A 16,718-nucleotide genomic window follows, 5' to 3' on the forward strand; every position below is an offset into this window, starting at 1 on the left:
CATATTGTCGTGAAATTGTCGTGAAACGTGAATTTATTTGGCTGTTTTTATATGATTGTAACAAACAAGCAATATTTAGATTCTTGATCCATCAGACAGTTAGGGGTGTTGGTGTTTTTGAAAAAAAGCCCATTTGTAAGTATATCGGGTTCGAATGCAGGGCCGCTGGATTCGAACCCGGGTCCTTTACCTTACAGTGATGAGCGCCGTATCGACCGTTGCGGCCACCGACGCCCCTCTATGTTTACCCTACTCTTTCTGAATATGGAAGATTGTTGGATAGATGCAATTGGGCTGTATTGGTGGAATACACATTGGTGTGTGGGAAGGATTATGTTTAATGATAACATTGTTTTATTATTATAATAAACGTTATTATAATTTTTAGGTCTTTTTTATTCTTACATGTATACTTATTTCCCTTCTTATTTTTATTCTTGTTTATCCTTATTTTTCTACTTAATCTATTTTTATTATGCTTATTGCATTTAACTAATTCATTATATTAATTTATATTTAGTTATTTATTTTATGTCAGGAAAATTTATACTTTTGTTATTCGTTTACAATAATTTATAATCAGAGAGGTTTATATTATTTCGCAGTTTATAAAATCTTTTATTTATATATTTTACTTTATTCTGTTATTATTATTCTTATCAACTATTATTAAATCCATTATATTAGTGGTCTGATTGACCATATCACTTCTTTCAATTATTTTTTGTATGTAAGGTCATGGTTGAAATGAAAAATTTAGGGTCACGAGCGGGATTCGAACCTACGATCTTCGGCTCAAAACGCCGATGCACTAACCATTTTTTTTTAATTTTTTTTTTAACCGTCCTTCCCCACCGTACTTACGGGAGACACTATTTTTATCACAGAAGTAGATTCAAGGAAAGAGAGAGATTTTAGTTTAAATAGGAATTAAATCAATCGTTCATCAAGTAAATAACATATTTATAAAAATATTTATATGTGTAATAAACATTATAAACTATAATTTCATATATTTAAATAATTCTAATAAAATTGTATCAGTAAAATAAATTTAAGGCTTATTTAAATAGAGAGAATGGTAAATGTTATGTAGGTAAAACAAGTTTGAAAGCATTTCTTACCATTAAAACAAAAAAATAAAGAAGAAGAAAGAGGAACATCAAGTTTGTACTTCTTACATTTTCACACCAGACTTCAATCACACTGACCAAAGTATTCAATATTAATCAGGGTTATTGAGGAAGAAGCCCTTCCATTCACGCTAATAAATTACATTCACATACCCGACTTCATTCAACTGCCCCTGAGTCCTTAATACTCCTCGAGGTCTCTACTTTTACGCTAATGAATTACGTGTGGTCTTTAGTGACCGTTAATTAATGATTATTTGGAGATCGTGAGGTACGGCCTGGTGGGGTCGTAGGTTTAGCAAAACATTTTCTTTATCGTGCCAACGTTTCGATCTTTATTGAGATCATCTTCAGTGCTCAAAGTGTTTGTTTTCTGTGTAGATGTGTCATTGTTGTGTGTTGTGTATAGGGAGTGGTGTGATGTATAATTGAGGTAGCGTATTCGTTATATCATATAAAAACATCTGAACATAAATTCGTTTCATAATTTCGCACACCAATATGACACCACAAGAATAGCACCACACTTTATGTGAAAACTTGGTTCGAAGTTTATATTTAAATCATATTGTATTTTTTCCAATCGACATATGTTTTGTAATTCACCCAGGCTGAGATGACCCGAATAAAGGTCGAAACGTCGGCAAAAAAATGAAAAAGTGTTTTTCTATACAACCTCATTCTAGACCGCTCCTCATGAATCCAAAAAATTATTTCACAAATAATGTTTATTAAACTCGATGAAAGTTCGCAGGACAAAATAAAATAATCATCGTAATTGTGTAAATAATCGTTGTTCTCCATTTTTATTTGAAAAATGATTGTTTTTACAGTTTTTTATTATTATTGTGTTTATCTATGGACCTCTTGCGGGGAAAAAATGAAAACTCGCATTTAATAAAAATTATTTACGCCATTTTCTTAATTGTTTAATATTCTTTTGAGGTGTTGCATAGTTATTGTACTCATTCTTTTAAGAAAAACTCTAGTTTCATAAAAGAATCCTTAAATTTAGGGTTCCCATTTGAAATAAAAAAGTGACGTCAACGATATTTGAAAAACATTAATTATGGCTTTGGAATCTGCGCAAAAACGTAAGGTGGGTTACCGTTGATCACTTTTGAATCTAATCTGTTCAGAAAGACACCATGTTTAGTGAATTGAAAATAGTATTCTGGTCTTCTTCTGCCATGTTTGACTATTATAATAATAATTCTGTTCATTTCAGGCCTACGGGGGTATAAGCGAACCATAGACATTGGTATTGTATTGGACAACAATTCTGTGCCTTTTTGTTTAAATTACAGTTTCATCGTGAAAATAATTGTTGATACTATGAATATGTGCCCAATTTTACGTTTACGTATAGAATCTGGAGCGAAAATGGGCCGCAATGATTTACAATCCGGCCGTGTAAATTGTGGCGGTTTCAACCTCTGAATTTACGGTCCGCGAATATTTGCCCATTTGCACCCTCTCAGGAGTATTGTTGAGCTTATTCCCGGTGGAAATCCCGGAATTATGGAGGCGCGCCGGCTGCGCAATCCTCTTTAAAAGCGCTCCAGGTTCTATCAAGTCGAGGATTTCCACACACGCCAAATTAACCAAGATTTAATTTTACTCACCGATATTCTTGAGCAGGAAGTGCGTAAAAGTCGCCGCGATGACGTTCCTGTCCCTGGACATCAGTTCGACCTTCGGCTGGCATCCATCGTCGATAATAAAAGACCCAAAAGACGTTTGGTTGTTCTCCGAAAGGAAATGGAACTGGAAATAGCAAACATTTATCTTCAGGCTTAAAACGCCCCTAGACTAATGAAAGAAAACACTCACTTTTGTTGAAGGACAAAGGCGGAACGTTATCAATCTTTTCGGTATGAATTTCAGAAGGAATTCCTTAATCGTCAGTTGTTTAGGTGATATATAAACCAAAACCTTGCGCGGTTTTAGAAATCTTTCCCCTTGGAAACTGAGCAGCTTGGCTTCGTACCAAGTATTGTGGTTTCGGACATTTTTCTGAACCAATCCGGCGTCATTCCCTATAAAACGATTAAGCAGTTATTAATCAATTAAGAACGTGAAATATGAAAGCTGGAAACCGCACTGGACCTTCCACCGTTACATATTTATGTGGAAAATGTGGCTTTGGAAAGTGCTAAAGCTTTTTTTGCCGGCAAACAGCTAGGTCATGGCAGGCATACATTTTTCCTCTTCTACATTTGGCACTTATAGCTGCAATGACCTAAGACACATCTGCATCCTTCATATACCATAATCGATATTCATTCATTACCCAACCAATAATTACTTACTACACGCTAATAAATACACTCATTCGTCTGTACACATGCCACATTATATAAAACTAAGAATAATTCTAAGGCCAAAGGGTACTCGATATTCCGCAGATGACCACAACTCTCATCCATCCCACAAGACTAGTACTAGAAACAGGTCATCTAGATACTGAAATATTCCGATGATTGGTCTGCTCTCATTTTCACCATTTCTCGAACCTATCTAAAGTACCCTTGCATCCTCATCAATCACGCTAATAAATACACTCATTCGTCTGTTCACATGCCATACTATTTACAATTAAGAATAATTCGAGGGCGACTGGGGTACTCGATATTCCGCAGATGACCACTCCTTTCATTCATGCCATAAGAAAATACTATAACAGGCCCTCGAGGTACTGAAATATTCCGACGATCGGCCTGATCTCATTCACACCAATTCCTGCACTTATCTAATGTAACCTTGCATCCATCATCAATCACGCTAATAAATACACTCATTCCTCAACTCACATGCCATACTATATACAATTAAGGATAATTCGAGTGCAACTAGGGTACTCGATATTCCGCAGATGACCGCTCCTTTCATTCATACCATAAGAAAATTCTATAACAGCCATCGAGGTACTGAAATATACCGACGATCGTCCTGCTCTCATTCACACCAATTCTCGTACTTATCTGAAGTACCCCGTCCATCATCAATCACGCTAATAAATACACTCATTCCTCAACTCACATGCCATACTATATACAATTAAGAATAATTCTAAGGCCACCGGGTGCTCGATATTCCGCAGATGACCACTACTTTCGTCCATACCACAAGACTAGTACTAAAAACAGGTCATCTAGATATTGAAATATTCCGATGATTGGCCTGCTCTCATTCACACCAATTCCTACACCTATCTAATGTAACCTTACATCCTCATCAATCACGCTACTAAATACACTCATTCGTCTAGTCACATGCCATACAATTAAGAAAAATTCGAGGGCTATTGGGGTACTCGATATTCCGCAGATGACCACTCCTTTCAGTCAGACCATAAGAAAATTCTATAACAGGCCATCGAGGTACTGAAATTCGGTTCCGACGGTCGGCTCTCATTCAAACCAATTCTCGTACCTATCTGAAGTACCCTTGCATCCACCATCAATCACGCTAATAAATACACTCATTCGTCTACTCACATGCCATATTATATACAATTAAGAATAATTCGAGTGCGACCGGGGTACTCGATATTCCGCAGATGACGACTGCTCTCTCCATACCATAAGACTAGAACTAGAAACAGGCCATGGAGATACTGAAATATACCGATGATCAGCCTGCTCTCATTCACACCAATTCCTGTACCGATTTAAAAAATACACTCATTCGTCTACACACAAGCTATACTATATACAAATAAAAGATCAATAGGGGGCCACCGGGGTACTTAATATTCCGCTGGTGACCATTCATACCAAAAACGACTAAACCTAGGTAACAGACCGTTGGATAAACTGGCCTGTTTTTATTCATACCCATTCATATAGCATTCTTGCTAATAAATGTATACATTCATAAAACGGGCAAATTGTAGGTGAAGTCATGCACTTGCACTACCCGTGTATAACGATGAGCTGGGTTATCGACCAGCTGGAAACATGAAGTTTTTCGGAGGATCTACGGAAGAGGTCAACACAGAGAAAATAAAACTTCTTTTCAGTTTTCGCCGCGCTTTCGACAGTTTTTATACTGTCATCTTCAGGGCCTGTTTTATTATCATATAAAAAAAAAAAAAAAAACAATTAAAAAACATGAAAAAACAATTGCACAAAAATTGAAAATTTGATATATCTTACTTTAACCTTAATGGGGAAATAAAAAGGAACATGGTGTCGTGGGCACCGAAGTACATTACGTTTTTTGGTGTTCAGCATCTAAACATTATTTAAAATTTGTTAACTTATTAAATAATGTTTAGATGCTGAGCACCAAAAAACGTAATGTACTTCGGTGCCCACGACACCATGTTTCTTTTTATTTCCCCATTAAGGTTAAAGTAAGATATATCAAATTTTCAATTTTTGTGCAATTGTTTTTTTTTTTTTTTTATTTTTTGTTTTTTTTTTTTATATGATAATAAAACAGGCCCTGAAGATGACAGTATAAAAACTGTCGAAAGCTCGGCGAAAACTGAAATGAAGTTTTTTTTTCTCTGTGTTGACCTCTTCTGTAGATCCTCCAAAACACTACTCGTATATATTCCGATAAATTCCACTAGTAGTCACTGTTATGCACCAAGATTTTCTTTACGTCTGGCCTGGGTAGGGGCCTATAATATTTCAGTTTCGCACAATCCACCAGTATGTCATGTACTATCATTGGCTCATCACACTGAGGGCTTCTTTGTCGACCACCCTTCAGAAAATAGTCATGGGTTAGACGCGAGTGGCCTATTTTCAGTCTTGTTAAGATCGTTCTTTCTTTTTCATTTTCTCCACAGGCCACTGTTTGACCGTGTCTTTAATATTTCTTAGTTTTTCTGTCATTTCAGACCAGAGGTTTTACCATTCTTCCTAACTTATATCATTTTCCTTTTAACGTCCGCTGGATTGACGGCGGTCTCTGAGCTTGTTGGGTCGCTCGTTTTGCTGCCTTGCCCGCATTTTCATTGCCCTGGATTCCCACGTGGCCCGAGATCCAGGCAAATACGACCTCGCGACTCTGACCCAGTCTACCTACCTTTTCATACGTGGTTTGTGTCAGCGGGGTTGTTACCATGACGTGTGGCGAACTTTCCAAGCTGGGCTTCATGCAATACAGCTTTGATATAAGTTAATAAAGGATAATATGAACGAAGCAGATTTACGTTCTTTCAGACAACTAGGCAGCCGTAAAGGTACTCAATGCTTAAGCTTTCAAACCAAGGCTTGTCTGGTGTGCCTAAATGGCGTATTGGCTTTTGGAAAACACAAAATTACCTACTTTATTTCGTTCAATTTCATCTTATATTTTTCTACCATTCTTCGATGAACAAGTGGTCATGGGATTGGGGTTCGTGCATTGCGGTATCGTCTACATAAAGATATGTTTGGGTGATTGTGTGATAACTGTGATAGTTGGCAGGGCGATTTAAGAGTGTATTGGCTGTTGAGCAGTGCAAAGGATTGGACTAAGAATGTTCCCGTGAGGAAGTCCAGCTTGAATCGATTTTACTCAGAAGCAGCGATCAGTATGATATGATTTAAGAATTATTATCAGTTGTAAATTTAATAAAAAAAATATATCATTTAAACAAAGCCTCCCAGAGCAAAATTAATAACATTTCGTTCGAATATTTGTTTAGTTTAGCTTTTTGCGTCTTTCAATCCCAGCAGATGTATTTCGTTTGAGTTTGGGGATCTTTTGTACATATGAATTTGCCAATGTACGGATCAACCTTTTTTCTAAAAAAAAGAAACAGTACAAATGGACCTAAGCTTATTTCAAAGGAGAAGGGGCTTTGGATAGGGGGACCATATTTGATCCGATAAACAATCGCCCTTTCAATACTACGATATAAAAACAAGGATTTACTGTTACATAAATTCCTTCTTTGAGCTCGGACTAAATTCGTCCAACTGGATTTTAATGCGAGCTGAAGATTTAAGTCCGATAGTGTATTAATTTCACTTTCGTCCGCCCTTGCAAAATAAAACTCACAACTAACAGTCTTTTTAAAGCTCTTTAATCCAGCTTAATCTCACTTCTCATTACCATAATGGCTTTTTCAGACTACTTGGATAATCCCACTGTTGCGTCCATACAATTAATTTAACGTCAATCGATTCATCCTTGTCAATTTTAGTGGTAAATAAAAATTAGAATTTATATTAATTGCTATACTGTAAAATTGCACTATTAAGTATAAGTACGATATAAACAAACTGTTAAGATAATTACTTCCGAAATTAATTGTTGTTTTATACACGATAATATTTCTTTAATTTAAACTTTTCGCTGTATTATCAGTTAAAAAATTGATCATTTTGTTATAGACTATCTAATATAATGATCTAGCTGATGAAAACGCTAGAAAAAATGCTGAGATTACACTAAATATAAAAGGCAAGGTAGCAACCTTTTTACGTTTTTTACACATCAGATACTACGTTTTTCGATTTTTATATTTTGAAAATCGTTACCCCCTTTTTAATTTCAAATTAACCTTTCTAAATTTCATATTACCTTTTTAATTTGCAATTACCTCTTTAAATTTCAACTTGGCTTTTTTAATTTCAAATTAACTTTTTAATTTCCAATTAACGTTTTAAATTTCAAATTAACTTTTTAAATTTCAAATTGCCTTTTTAATTTCTAATTAACCCTTTCTAATTTCAAATTAACGTTTTCTGTAAGCATTTAAAAACTTATGGGATGTAATAAATTTCCTGTACATTTTGGGATTTTTGAAATTTTCGGCAATAATCAGGCTTTTCGAAAATCATAAGAAAATTATTTAGAACTAAAATTATATACATTATTTGCAATAACTTGACTACAGTTATTTTTATAAACTCCTTTTCAAACAGTATTGTGTCATTTTTAATTCAGCAATAATNCTTTTTAATTTTGAATTTGTTTTAAATCTAACATCTATAATACCTCATGAAAATTAGAAAATTAATTGCAATTAATATTAAAATTTATATAAAATTAAATAAAGGATATTCTTTTTAATGTTGAATTTTTTAAAATGTAAAATACTTAATGAAAATTAATTGCAATTAATATTCGAATTTATATAAAACTAAATATAAAAACAAATGTCTGTTCTATTAATTTGAGATTTTTTAAATAAATAATTGGTCTATAAGATAATTATTTATATCTTTAAAAAAGCAAATCAAATTTTTTATATTTAATTTCATAAAATTTTGAATTTTTATTGATGTGAGAATTTCATAAATTCAATTAAATTGCAAAACATCTCAGAACACAATTAATTTATTTTTATTTTAAATTTGCAAATATTACAAGAATTTTAATTCTTTAAAGAAACGATTAATTTGAAGTTGAAAATGCTTAATTTGACGTTTTAAAGGGTTAATTTGATGGAAAAAATGTACCTATATTACACTACTTGACTTGGCGTCCTTATAGTTTGCTGAAGACGATTTCTATAAAAACGTTATTTTTTTAAAGCCGGTTATAACAACTATTTTGTAAATGAAACTCCAACCAGCAAAATTATCAAAAAACTATAAATGAAACACGGAATATTATAAATCCAAATAAAATTGGGCATAAAACCAAGGATAAATTCTGTGTGAACTGTTTTGAAAATTTGAATTGATAACTTCTGGCTCTATCTTGGACAAAACTCTGTAAAGGGTAACATTACAATCCCTAATAAATATTTATACTTTTCGATAGGGAACACAGAAGTAAAAACTGGAAGAAATAAACTTAATTTTTTTAATGGTGGACTTTTTTCTCAAAATCTACTAAATAAGTTCTACTTCTTTTTCTTTTAATTATTTAAAAAATGACTTGGGTGATTTTATATTTAACGTTTTTAAATAACAATCCATAAAACAATCATAAAATCATTAAAAAAATAAATTGCTTTGCAATTCCCATGCATCCCGAAAACAACAAGGACTTTAATTTTGAACAAGTTATCAATTTCAGGACAGATTTTTCGTCTATTTCTTCTTTTTTTTAAATCTCTTAGAAAATGTCGGAGACGATTTTGTACCCAAGGTTGTTTTTAATAAAAGTACGTGAAAAAATCGAGAAAATAAAAAATTGCATAAAATTTGTGTACACTATAAAATCTATATTTTGTAAATTTTCAAATCATTGTTCCTTAGATGAAAGGACCTTGGTTGGGTGCACCCGATAATTTTGAACAAGTCAATAATTTTTGGACTGATTTTTCGACTATTTCTTTTTTTTTAAATAACTTATATGTCGGAGATGATTTTACATACAGGTTATTTTTTAATAGAAATCCATGGAAAAATATTTCTGGGAAAAAGGTACACTGCGACAATTTTGAACAATTTAATAATTTTAGTACTGCCTTTTCGACTATTTCTCCTTTTTTTAAATCACTTAGAGTATGTGAGGGATGATTTTATATGCATTTTTTTCTTTAAAATAAAAACCGTGAAAAATTGAGATAATAAAAAAGTGTGCAAAATTTGTGGACCACGAAAACTATATTTTGTAAATTTTCAAAAATCCCTGTATGAAATCGGTGTTCCTTAGATAAAAGGTCCTGAATAATTTTGTAAAAGTTAATAATTTTAGAATTGATTATTCGTCTATTTCTTTTTTTTTATTTTAATCACTTAGACGATATTCGAGATGATTTTATATACATGTTTTTCTTTAAAATAAAAATCCGTGAAAAAATAAAAAAGTACATAAAATTTGTGTAGACCAGAAAAACTATATTTTGTAAACTTTTCAAAATTCTCTGTATGCAATCGTTAATCCGGTAATCAAGGCAGTGTACAAACTAATGATTTTGGGACTGATTTTTCAACTATTCCTTTCTTTTTAAAAATATTTCCACTTTATTGATTGTAACTTATTATAGTTCAATAATTTTGTAACTTATTTTAGTAGTTTTAGCCACTTACCGCTTAATACTATGCAGTCAAATAATCCGTTTGAAAGAGTTGTTCCCGAATAAGAGACTTGAATTTTGAAACATCCTTCTTTGGCCAGCATCATGCCGAGCATAATCCTCCCGGAATTTTGATCGTATTCCAAGCTCCAAGCCGCATCGGTTTCTTCGGCAGGTACTCCGATCTGAAGCAAAAGTCGTGTCACACTCGGAAGTTCAAATTTTAAATTCTTTAACAATTCTTTAACACTCACCGGATTTATGGAAACTGTATATCCGACGGTGGGGTTTTCTTCTTCTGAAAACTTGCACAGGTTGTTGAATTCGTCCCTCGGCTCGAGGGCGAGGCTGTGCGGCAGACCGCACGTGCAGATCACCGTCGAAGAGGGTCGAACGAACGTCGTCTTCACCGGGTCCGGCGGCCCTGAAAGCAAACCGTCAATTTTGTCCAGTTGAATTGTCGAATTATCTTTCCCACCTGGAAGGAATGTCTTGAGGAAAGGGCTTCCGTTAATGTGCGTGTTCCCGATTAGAATTGATATCCGGTAATGGCCCGCATGTCGAACTGTGAATTTGACGACTGCCGTGTTCACGCTGTGCGGCTCAGTGCCGCCGAGCTCAACGAGGGTTGCCACCCTCCGATGACCCTCGCTCTCGCTGACATCAACGACGAGGCGATCCGTGTCGCAGATCGGATAAGGCTGGCCGTTTCTTTGAAAAAACTGCAACAAAAAGAACGATCACATATCAAATCTAACATCGGATATGCTGAGGACAATTTATAAACAGATCAGACTTTTTTAGAAAAATGCTTATGTTTTAAACAATGTTAAGTACAGCCTTACTACCAAAAAATGGAAAACAACAAGATTCATTTTTTAATAAATATACCAAGTCCTACCTTGAACTGATCCTTCAGGATAAACCATAAATAACGATTAAAACGTCGGTGTCACGAGCGGGATGCGAACCCACGACCTTCAGCTAAGTACGCCGCTACTCTACCACTTGAGCTATCGTGACTTCGATCCACACAGACACCAACTTCCCACCACAGCCCACCTTTTTTTTAATTTTCCCTCCTTTTTGCCATTTTTCAAATGTGTAATCTATTTGATTGACCACAAAATTTAATGGATTTAATAAATAAAATGAAGTATCTTCACTAAAGCTCTCCGTGGCCATTTCATTTGTCGCCGAGAATCAAATAGATTACACATTTGAAAAATGACAAAAATGAGGGAAAGTTGGGGTGGGAAGTTAGTGTCCGAGTGGATCGATGTCACGATAGCTCAAGTGGTAGAGCAGCGGCGTATTTAGCCGAAGGTCGTGGGTTCGAATCCCGCTCGTGACACTGACTTTTTTTATCTCAACTAATACCTTACATAAAGATTAATTAATTGGAAAAAGTTATTCGGTCAATCGGACCACAAACTCTAATGGATTTATAGCTAAATTAAATTCACTAGTTTTCGTGGTCCGCTTGACCAATTAATATCTTTCAATTAATTAAGGTTTTTAGTTGAGATAAAAAAGTCAGTGACACGAGCATGAAAAATGGCAAAAAGGATGGAAAATTCAAAAGGTGAGGTTGAGATGGGAAGTTGGTGTCCGAGTGGATCGATGTCACGATAGCTCAAGTGGTATAGCAGCGGCGTATCTAGCCGAAGGTCGAGGGTTCGAATCCCACTCGTGACAATGACTTTTTTTCTCAACTAAAAACCTTAATTAATTGTTAAATTGAATACTGTACACAATATTTATATATTTATTAATAGTTGTTTTGTGCTATAAATGGGCTATTCACATATATTAAACTAAATTATTTGTTACATTTTGAGAAATTGTTTATATATGTACGATTGTTTATTGTATTGTTTTTTTTTGTTTTATTTGTAGATGATTTAATATATGATTCAATGCCTCTTATATATATTATATACATATTATGCGTGCCAACTTACGCAGACAGATGATATCTCAAATGTGTATATGCTTTTTATACAGTTCATGTTTGTATGTTGTTATTTAAGGGAAAAAAAGAAAAAGCATTTCTATTCTATTCTACGCTCATAAAGTTTGTTATTTGTCGTTAAAAAATGTCAGGGACAGGGAAATACATTTTTATGAATTTAGCATAGTATAAACGCAAGCTTCGGAGCGATATTTATGAAATAAGATAATAAACTAGCTTTATGTCCACAGGTATTGGGATAATTTAAGCACAAATGTTGAGAACTCTTAGAACATGAAGTTAATTTAAATGTAAATACATACAATTCAATTCTATAGTTTCTCCGTCTTTTGCAGTAAATTTGCTTTAAGTAAATATCGCAAAGGTTGTATTTCTTTCGCAAAAGCATTTATATCAATATACTTTAACACGCCACAAAACATAAGGCCAGGGTCGAAGTAAATTACAGCATTATACATAATAACCGAGGGTTTCCCTGAGGAAGTGAGTGAAGAAAACGAATAAAAATTGCCGGGAATAGAATGGAATTATTGATGGCCGGCTACGTGAGGTCAGCGGAAAGGTGATAAGAAAGAAAAATTGAATTCTCTTTCAAACATAAATTCACCCCCCGGCCATTACACGCGGGATAAATGCTACATTTTTCATTTTCGTTTGGAGCCCGGGTATTTAACCGCGGACATAAGGGTTGGAAAACCTTCTTTACTTAATTAAATTATATACAGGGGGAGGAAAATATATATTATTTTGTTCGGTAAACACTCGGGATGAAATTACGTTCGTCCAGGGCAATTATGGGCAGAATGCCGATGGAAATCGATCATCCGCGGTCCGCCTGTCCGAACGTTCCCGATGAGTGCGGAAAGAAATAAATTACCGCCCTGTTCTTCCTCCGTCAGGATTAATTCTCACACTTGCTCCACATGGGGCGTAAGGCAGCCCTGGGTGGATTGACTTGTCACCCGGGTAATGAATAAACCATGCCGATGGGTCTTCCAGGCAACTCAACATGTTCTGTGCGGTTTAACTAATCTACATCTAATTGGGCCCAGCGATGTACCGCAGATCCAAGTTTCTAAATTCAACATCCCTTCCTTTAATTTATCCACCCTTAGTAACAAACTGTATTTTGCCATACCAAGAATCACATCAAGATCAAGTTTAAAGTTTATTATATTAAAACTTTTTACAAATAAACTAAGATTTAATAATTATTACGCACAATACATTTAAAAACCAAATATATTTATATAACCGACCTATAGTCGCACAGGTCTCAGCTAACAAAGCAAAATCGTCCCGGCATAGATGGAGTCATGGACAACAACGCAATCTACATTCCTGACCTCCACCGTCTAACACTTTTTCCGAGCAATGTCAGTAACACTTGTCTAAAAAACAAAGCGGAATATTTCTGCAATAATGATTAATACCTTCTACCAAAGCCCAGGATTTACTTCTAAACTCACTTCATAAAGGAATAATAGCATAGTTTTCATCTACAAGCCAGAACTATTCAGAAATAGATGGATAGACTGGCAGACTACAATCCGCAAACTTTATCCTGACCTCCTTCAAACTAACACCAAGAAAGCTGAATCTTTCTCGCAAAGATCGGGCCTCACCTTTACGGACAACCACCTTTTCGGGTGCAATGCCCGCACATTGCTCGTACATGCAAAGCTGAACCTTTCCAAAATAGATGAAGTCGACCTTCTAAAACTTAGGCTATAGTTATGAGCTCTCTTCATCAAGCAATATTCGCACACTTCTCAACTTCAATTACCTTCTGTATTATACAGCTTGCATTACCTTCTACCACAGCCCAAGATTTACAGCAGACCATAATCCGCAAACTTTATCTTGACCTCGTCATACATCATCAAGCGACTATTATAGTACATAGCAATATGCTAGGTCCTCACTCCTACAGACTACCACCTTTTCTGGAGCAATGTCCCCACTCTGCATAACATCCAAAGCTAAACCTTTCCAAATAGACGGAATCAACCTTCTAAAACTTAGAACAAATAAATGGGTAGCTAAACTAGCTTTACAACCCGTAGATTTTATCATGACCTTCTTTAGGCTAACACCTCTTCCGAGAAGTGGTGCAAAGAAGAATACTCCACAATAGAAGGAGTATTTAGTCCTAAATTATAAAGTGAGTTTACTATACTCAATTTATCAGGCTATAGCACAGGTCTCAGCGCAAAGCACAATTTTTCCGATATAGAAGGAGTCAAGCTATTGTATTTCAACGCAATTTTCAATCCTGACCAAGCCAGCACATAAAAAGGTTATTACATTTTTTAAACACTCTACGATAATTGAGAAACTCTACTCAATCATTGACCCGACCACCAAGAATTATTATTAAATATATTGCAACTTATGAAGATGACAATATTCATCAACAAAACAAACAAAAATATGTAAATTGGGTTAAATGTGTTTAAACTTGATCTCTGAATTATCTTCTAACAAATTAAAATGGATTTGTCAAAATTTATCACTCTCGGGTCCCTTCTTTGATCTCTACGGAATATCTGGCGCCGGTTTAAATTGTTTTGAAGGGTTTGCCAGTATTTCTGTTAATAATAAATAATGTTCTTTAACAAGATTAAAGTAGTGCTTTATTTAATTAATGACTTAATAGTCCTCCGGTGTGGGAATGGAGTCGATGATTTATTAACTCGACAGCGATTAGTCGTGCTGTTGTCAATGAAACAATAATAATTTAATTGTTACGCAATCAAACTCATTCTCCCTCAATTGGTCAATATTGACCTGCCCCAATCTAGTACTATTTTCGTTTTAATATATATAAATAATTAAAATTGGACGAATTTGAAAGACTTTGAGGCCAGTTCTGTAGCTAAGGATCGATCGGATTCTTGAGGGTGTTCTTGAACAATTAGCCAAATATTTAACCAGCACTTAATTGAAGTAACGGCTTGAAAGTACTTTCGTGTCACTTAATCGATCGTTGATTTATTATCTTAGGGTGGGGCGATGTCGTGTTGTTCACTCGACCCTATTGCCATCAAGTTGAAAGGGGGTGATAATCTATCTCTTTCCATAATCAACCCTGTTCCAACATTTTTGAACATAGAAATTAAGTCGGTGAAAAATTTGGTTTAATCAATGTAAAATATGTATTTATATATATTTTTTAAAGAGGGCTACACTTTTATCTCTTGATTGAAATTTTTTGGTTTATAAAAATTTTTTTTTATTAATGTTTAATATTACCTGTTTAAAAGTAACATAATTAAGTAATTAATAATGAAATAAAACCGACGTTCAAATCGTGGGCTATGGATAAAACGGGAAAACAAACGATCGCATTGACCCGCCTGCGAACAGGCCACACCAGGATTTACGTGGCTTTTTAACTGTAAAACTTATACTGACAGAGTACGAGAAATTAGCGTGGAATAAGTTGTGGCTTGCCTGCAGACTTTAAAAAAAACTTTTAAACGCAGTAGTTATTAAGAAGTTGAAACACCGTAAACATCATGCTTCGGATAACTATTTAATCTATGATATTAGATCCAAAATGAGTTATATACAAAAAACAAAAAGATGAAATTTGTATGGGTGCGAGCACACGATGGAATAAAAGAAAATGAAAAAGTGGACACTGGTGTAAAATGCAATAACTATGTCGAACGCGCTGTTTAAGTCTCCTTATGCAGAATTTATAAGCGGTCTGAGGGCAAAAGGTGCTGAAGCATGGAATCAGCGATATAAGGAGTCCGAAAAAGGAGGATTTTACCAGCAACTGCAACCACATCCGCAGACAATTGGATGGTTTGAAATGGAACAAACTAGCAAAGCTTTGACCAAAATTATAAATCGACTCTAATCCCAGCATGTCATCTTCAACCACTATTTAAATAAAAAAACTTAAAAGGTGCCTAGCCAATTTTGCGGCAAACCGGAAACTATGGATAATGGAATGTCTAAAATATATAGCAAAAAGGAAGGCTCTTTTTCAAAGAAATAAAAAAAATGATAGGTATCCCTTTTAGTTATAAAACAATTCTAGCATCAAAAAACATAAGCGTACAAGGCGCTCACAAAAATTTTGAAAGAATTAAAAAGGAGGTTTCAAGTAATTTTCAAGAATAAAAAAATATTATCTTTAGTGACTATGGTTTACAACCTAATGCCAAAAATACTGATATGGAGCGAATGTATTTATTAGCGTGAACGTTACATTATCTCGGGTTGAGTTTATGATTGTATACCTAGTACTCAAAGGCCATACCAAAGAAGTCCAGGGTAATAGTCACTGACGAAATATCAAAAAACCTGTCGACTACCTGATATAAGAGAGGTTATGTATGACACGGTCTGTGATGGAATACTGAGTACTAACAGACACATTAAAGATGTCAGTGTTATTTAATTTTTCATATATTTGCGGTTTGATACGGTGAAGTTACTGGCGTGAAATCAAAAATTGGTGACTATCCAATTGTGTGAATGTATTTATTAGCGTGAGTGCTTGTGTGTGTTTGTGATCATAGTCTGTGAAAGAATATCGAGTAAATAAGTCTGGGTTATTTAATTTTACATATATTTGCGGTCTGATACGGTGAAGTTACTGGCGTGAAATCAACGATTGGTGACTATCCGATTGTGTGAATGCATTTATTAGCGTGAGCGGTTGTGCGTTTTT

The 16,718-nt window shown here is 34.5% G+C and overlaps 1 protein-coding gene across 2 annotated transcripts in view; it reads right to left on the bottom strand.

Moving 5' to 3' along the window:
* The window catches only part of LOC106665478 (apoptosis-resistant E3 ubiquitin protein ligase 1), a 68,700-nt gene that overhangs the window by 12,465 nt on the left and 39,517 nt on the right, over positions 1-16,718 (bottom strand). For both annotated transcript variants that reach the window (XM_014391923.2, XM_014391924.2), the window contains exons 5-9: positions 10,532-10,775; positions 10,308-10,477; positions 10,067-10,238; positions 2,967-3,172; positions 2,759-2,900 (exon numbers count right to left, since the gene is read on the bottom strand). In XM_014391923.2, coding sequence (XP_014247409.1) covers positions 2,759-2,900; positions 2,967-3,172; positions 10,067-10,238; positions 10,308-10,477; positions 10,532-10,775 — 934 coding nt within the window. The remainder of the gene's footprint in view (positions 1-2,758; positions 2,901-2,966; positions 3,173-10,066; positions 10,239-10,307; positions 10,478-10,531; positions 10,776-16,718) is intronic.

Source organism: Cimex lectularius, unplaced genomic scaffold, assembly GCF_000648675.2.
Source record: "Cimex lectularius strain Harlan isolate CLEC.00 unplaced genomic scaffold, Clec_2.1 scaffold296, whole genome shotgun sequence".
Classification (NCBI taxonomy): domain Eukaryota; kingdom Metazoa; phylum Arthropoda; class Insecta; order Hemiptera; family Cimicidae; genus Cimex; species Cimex lectularius.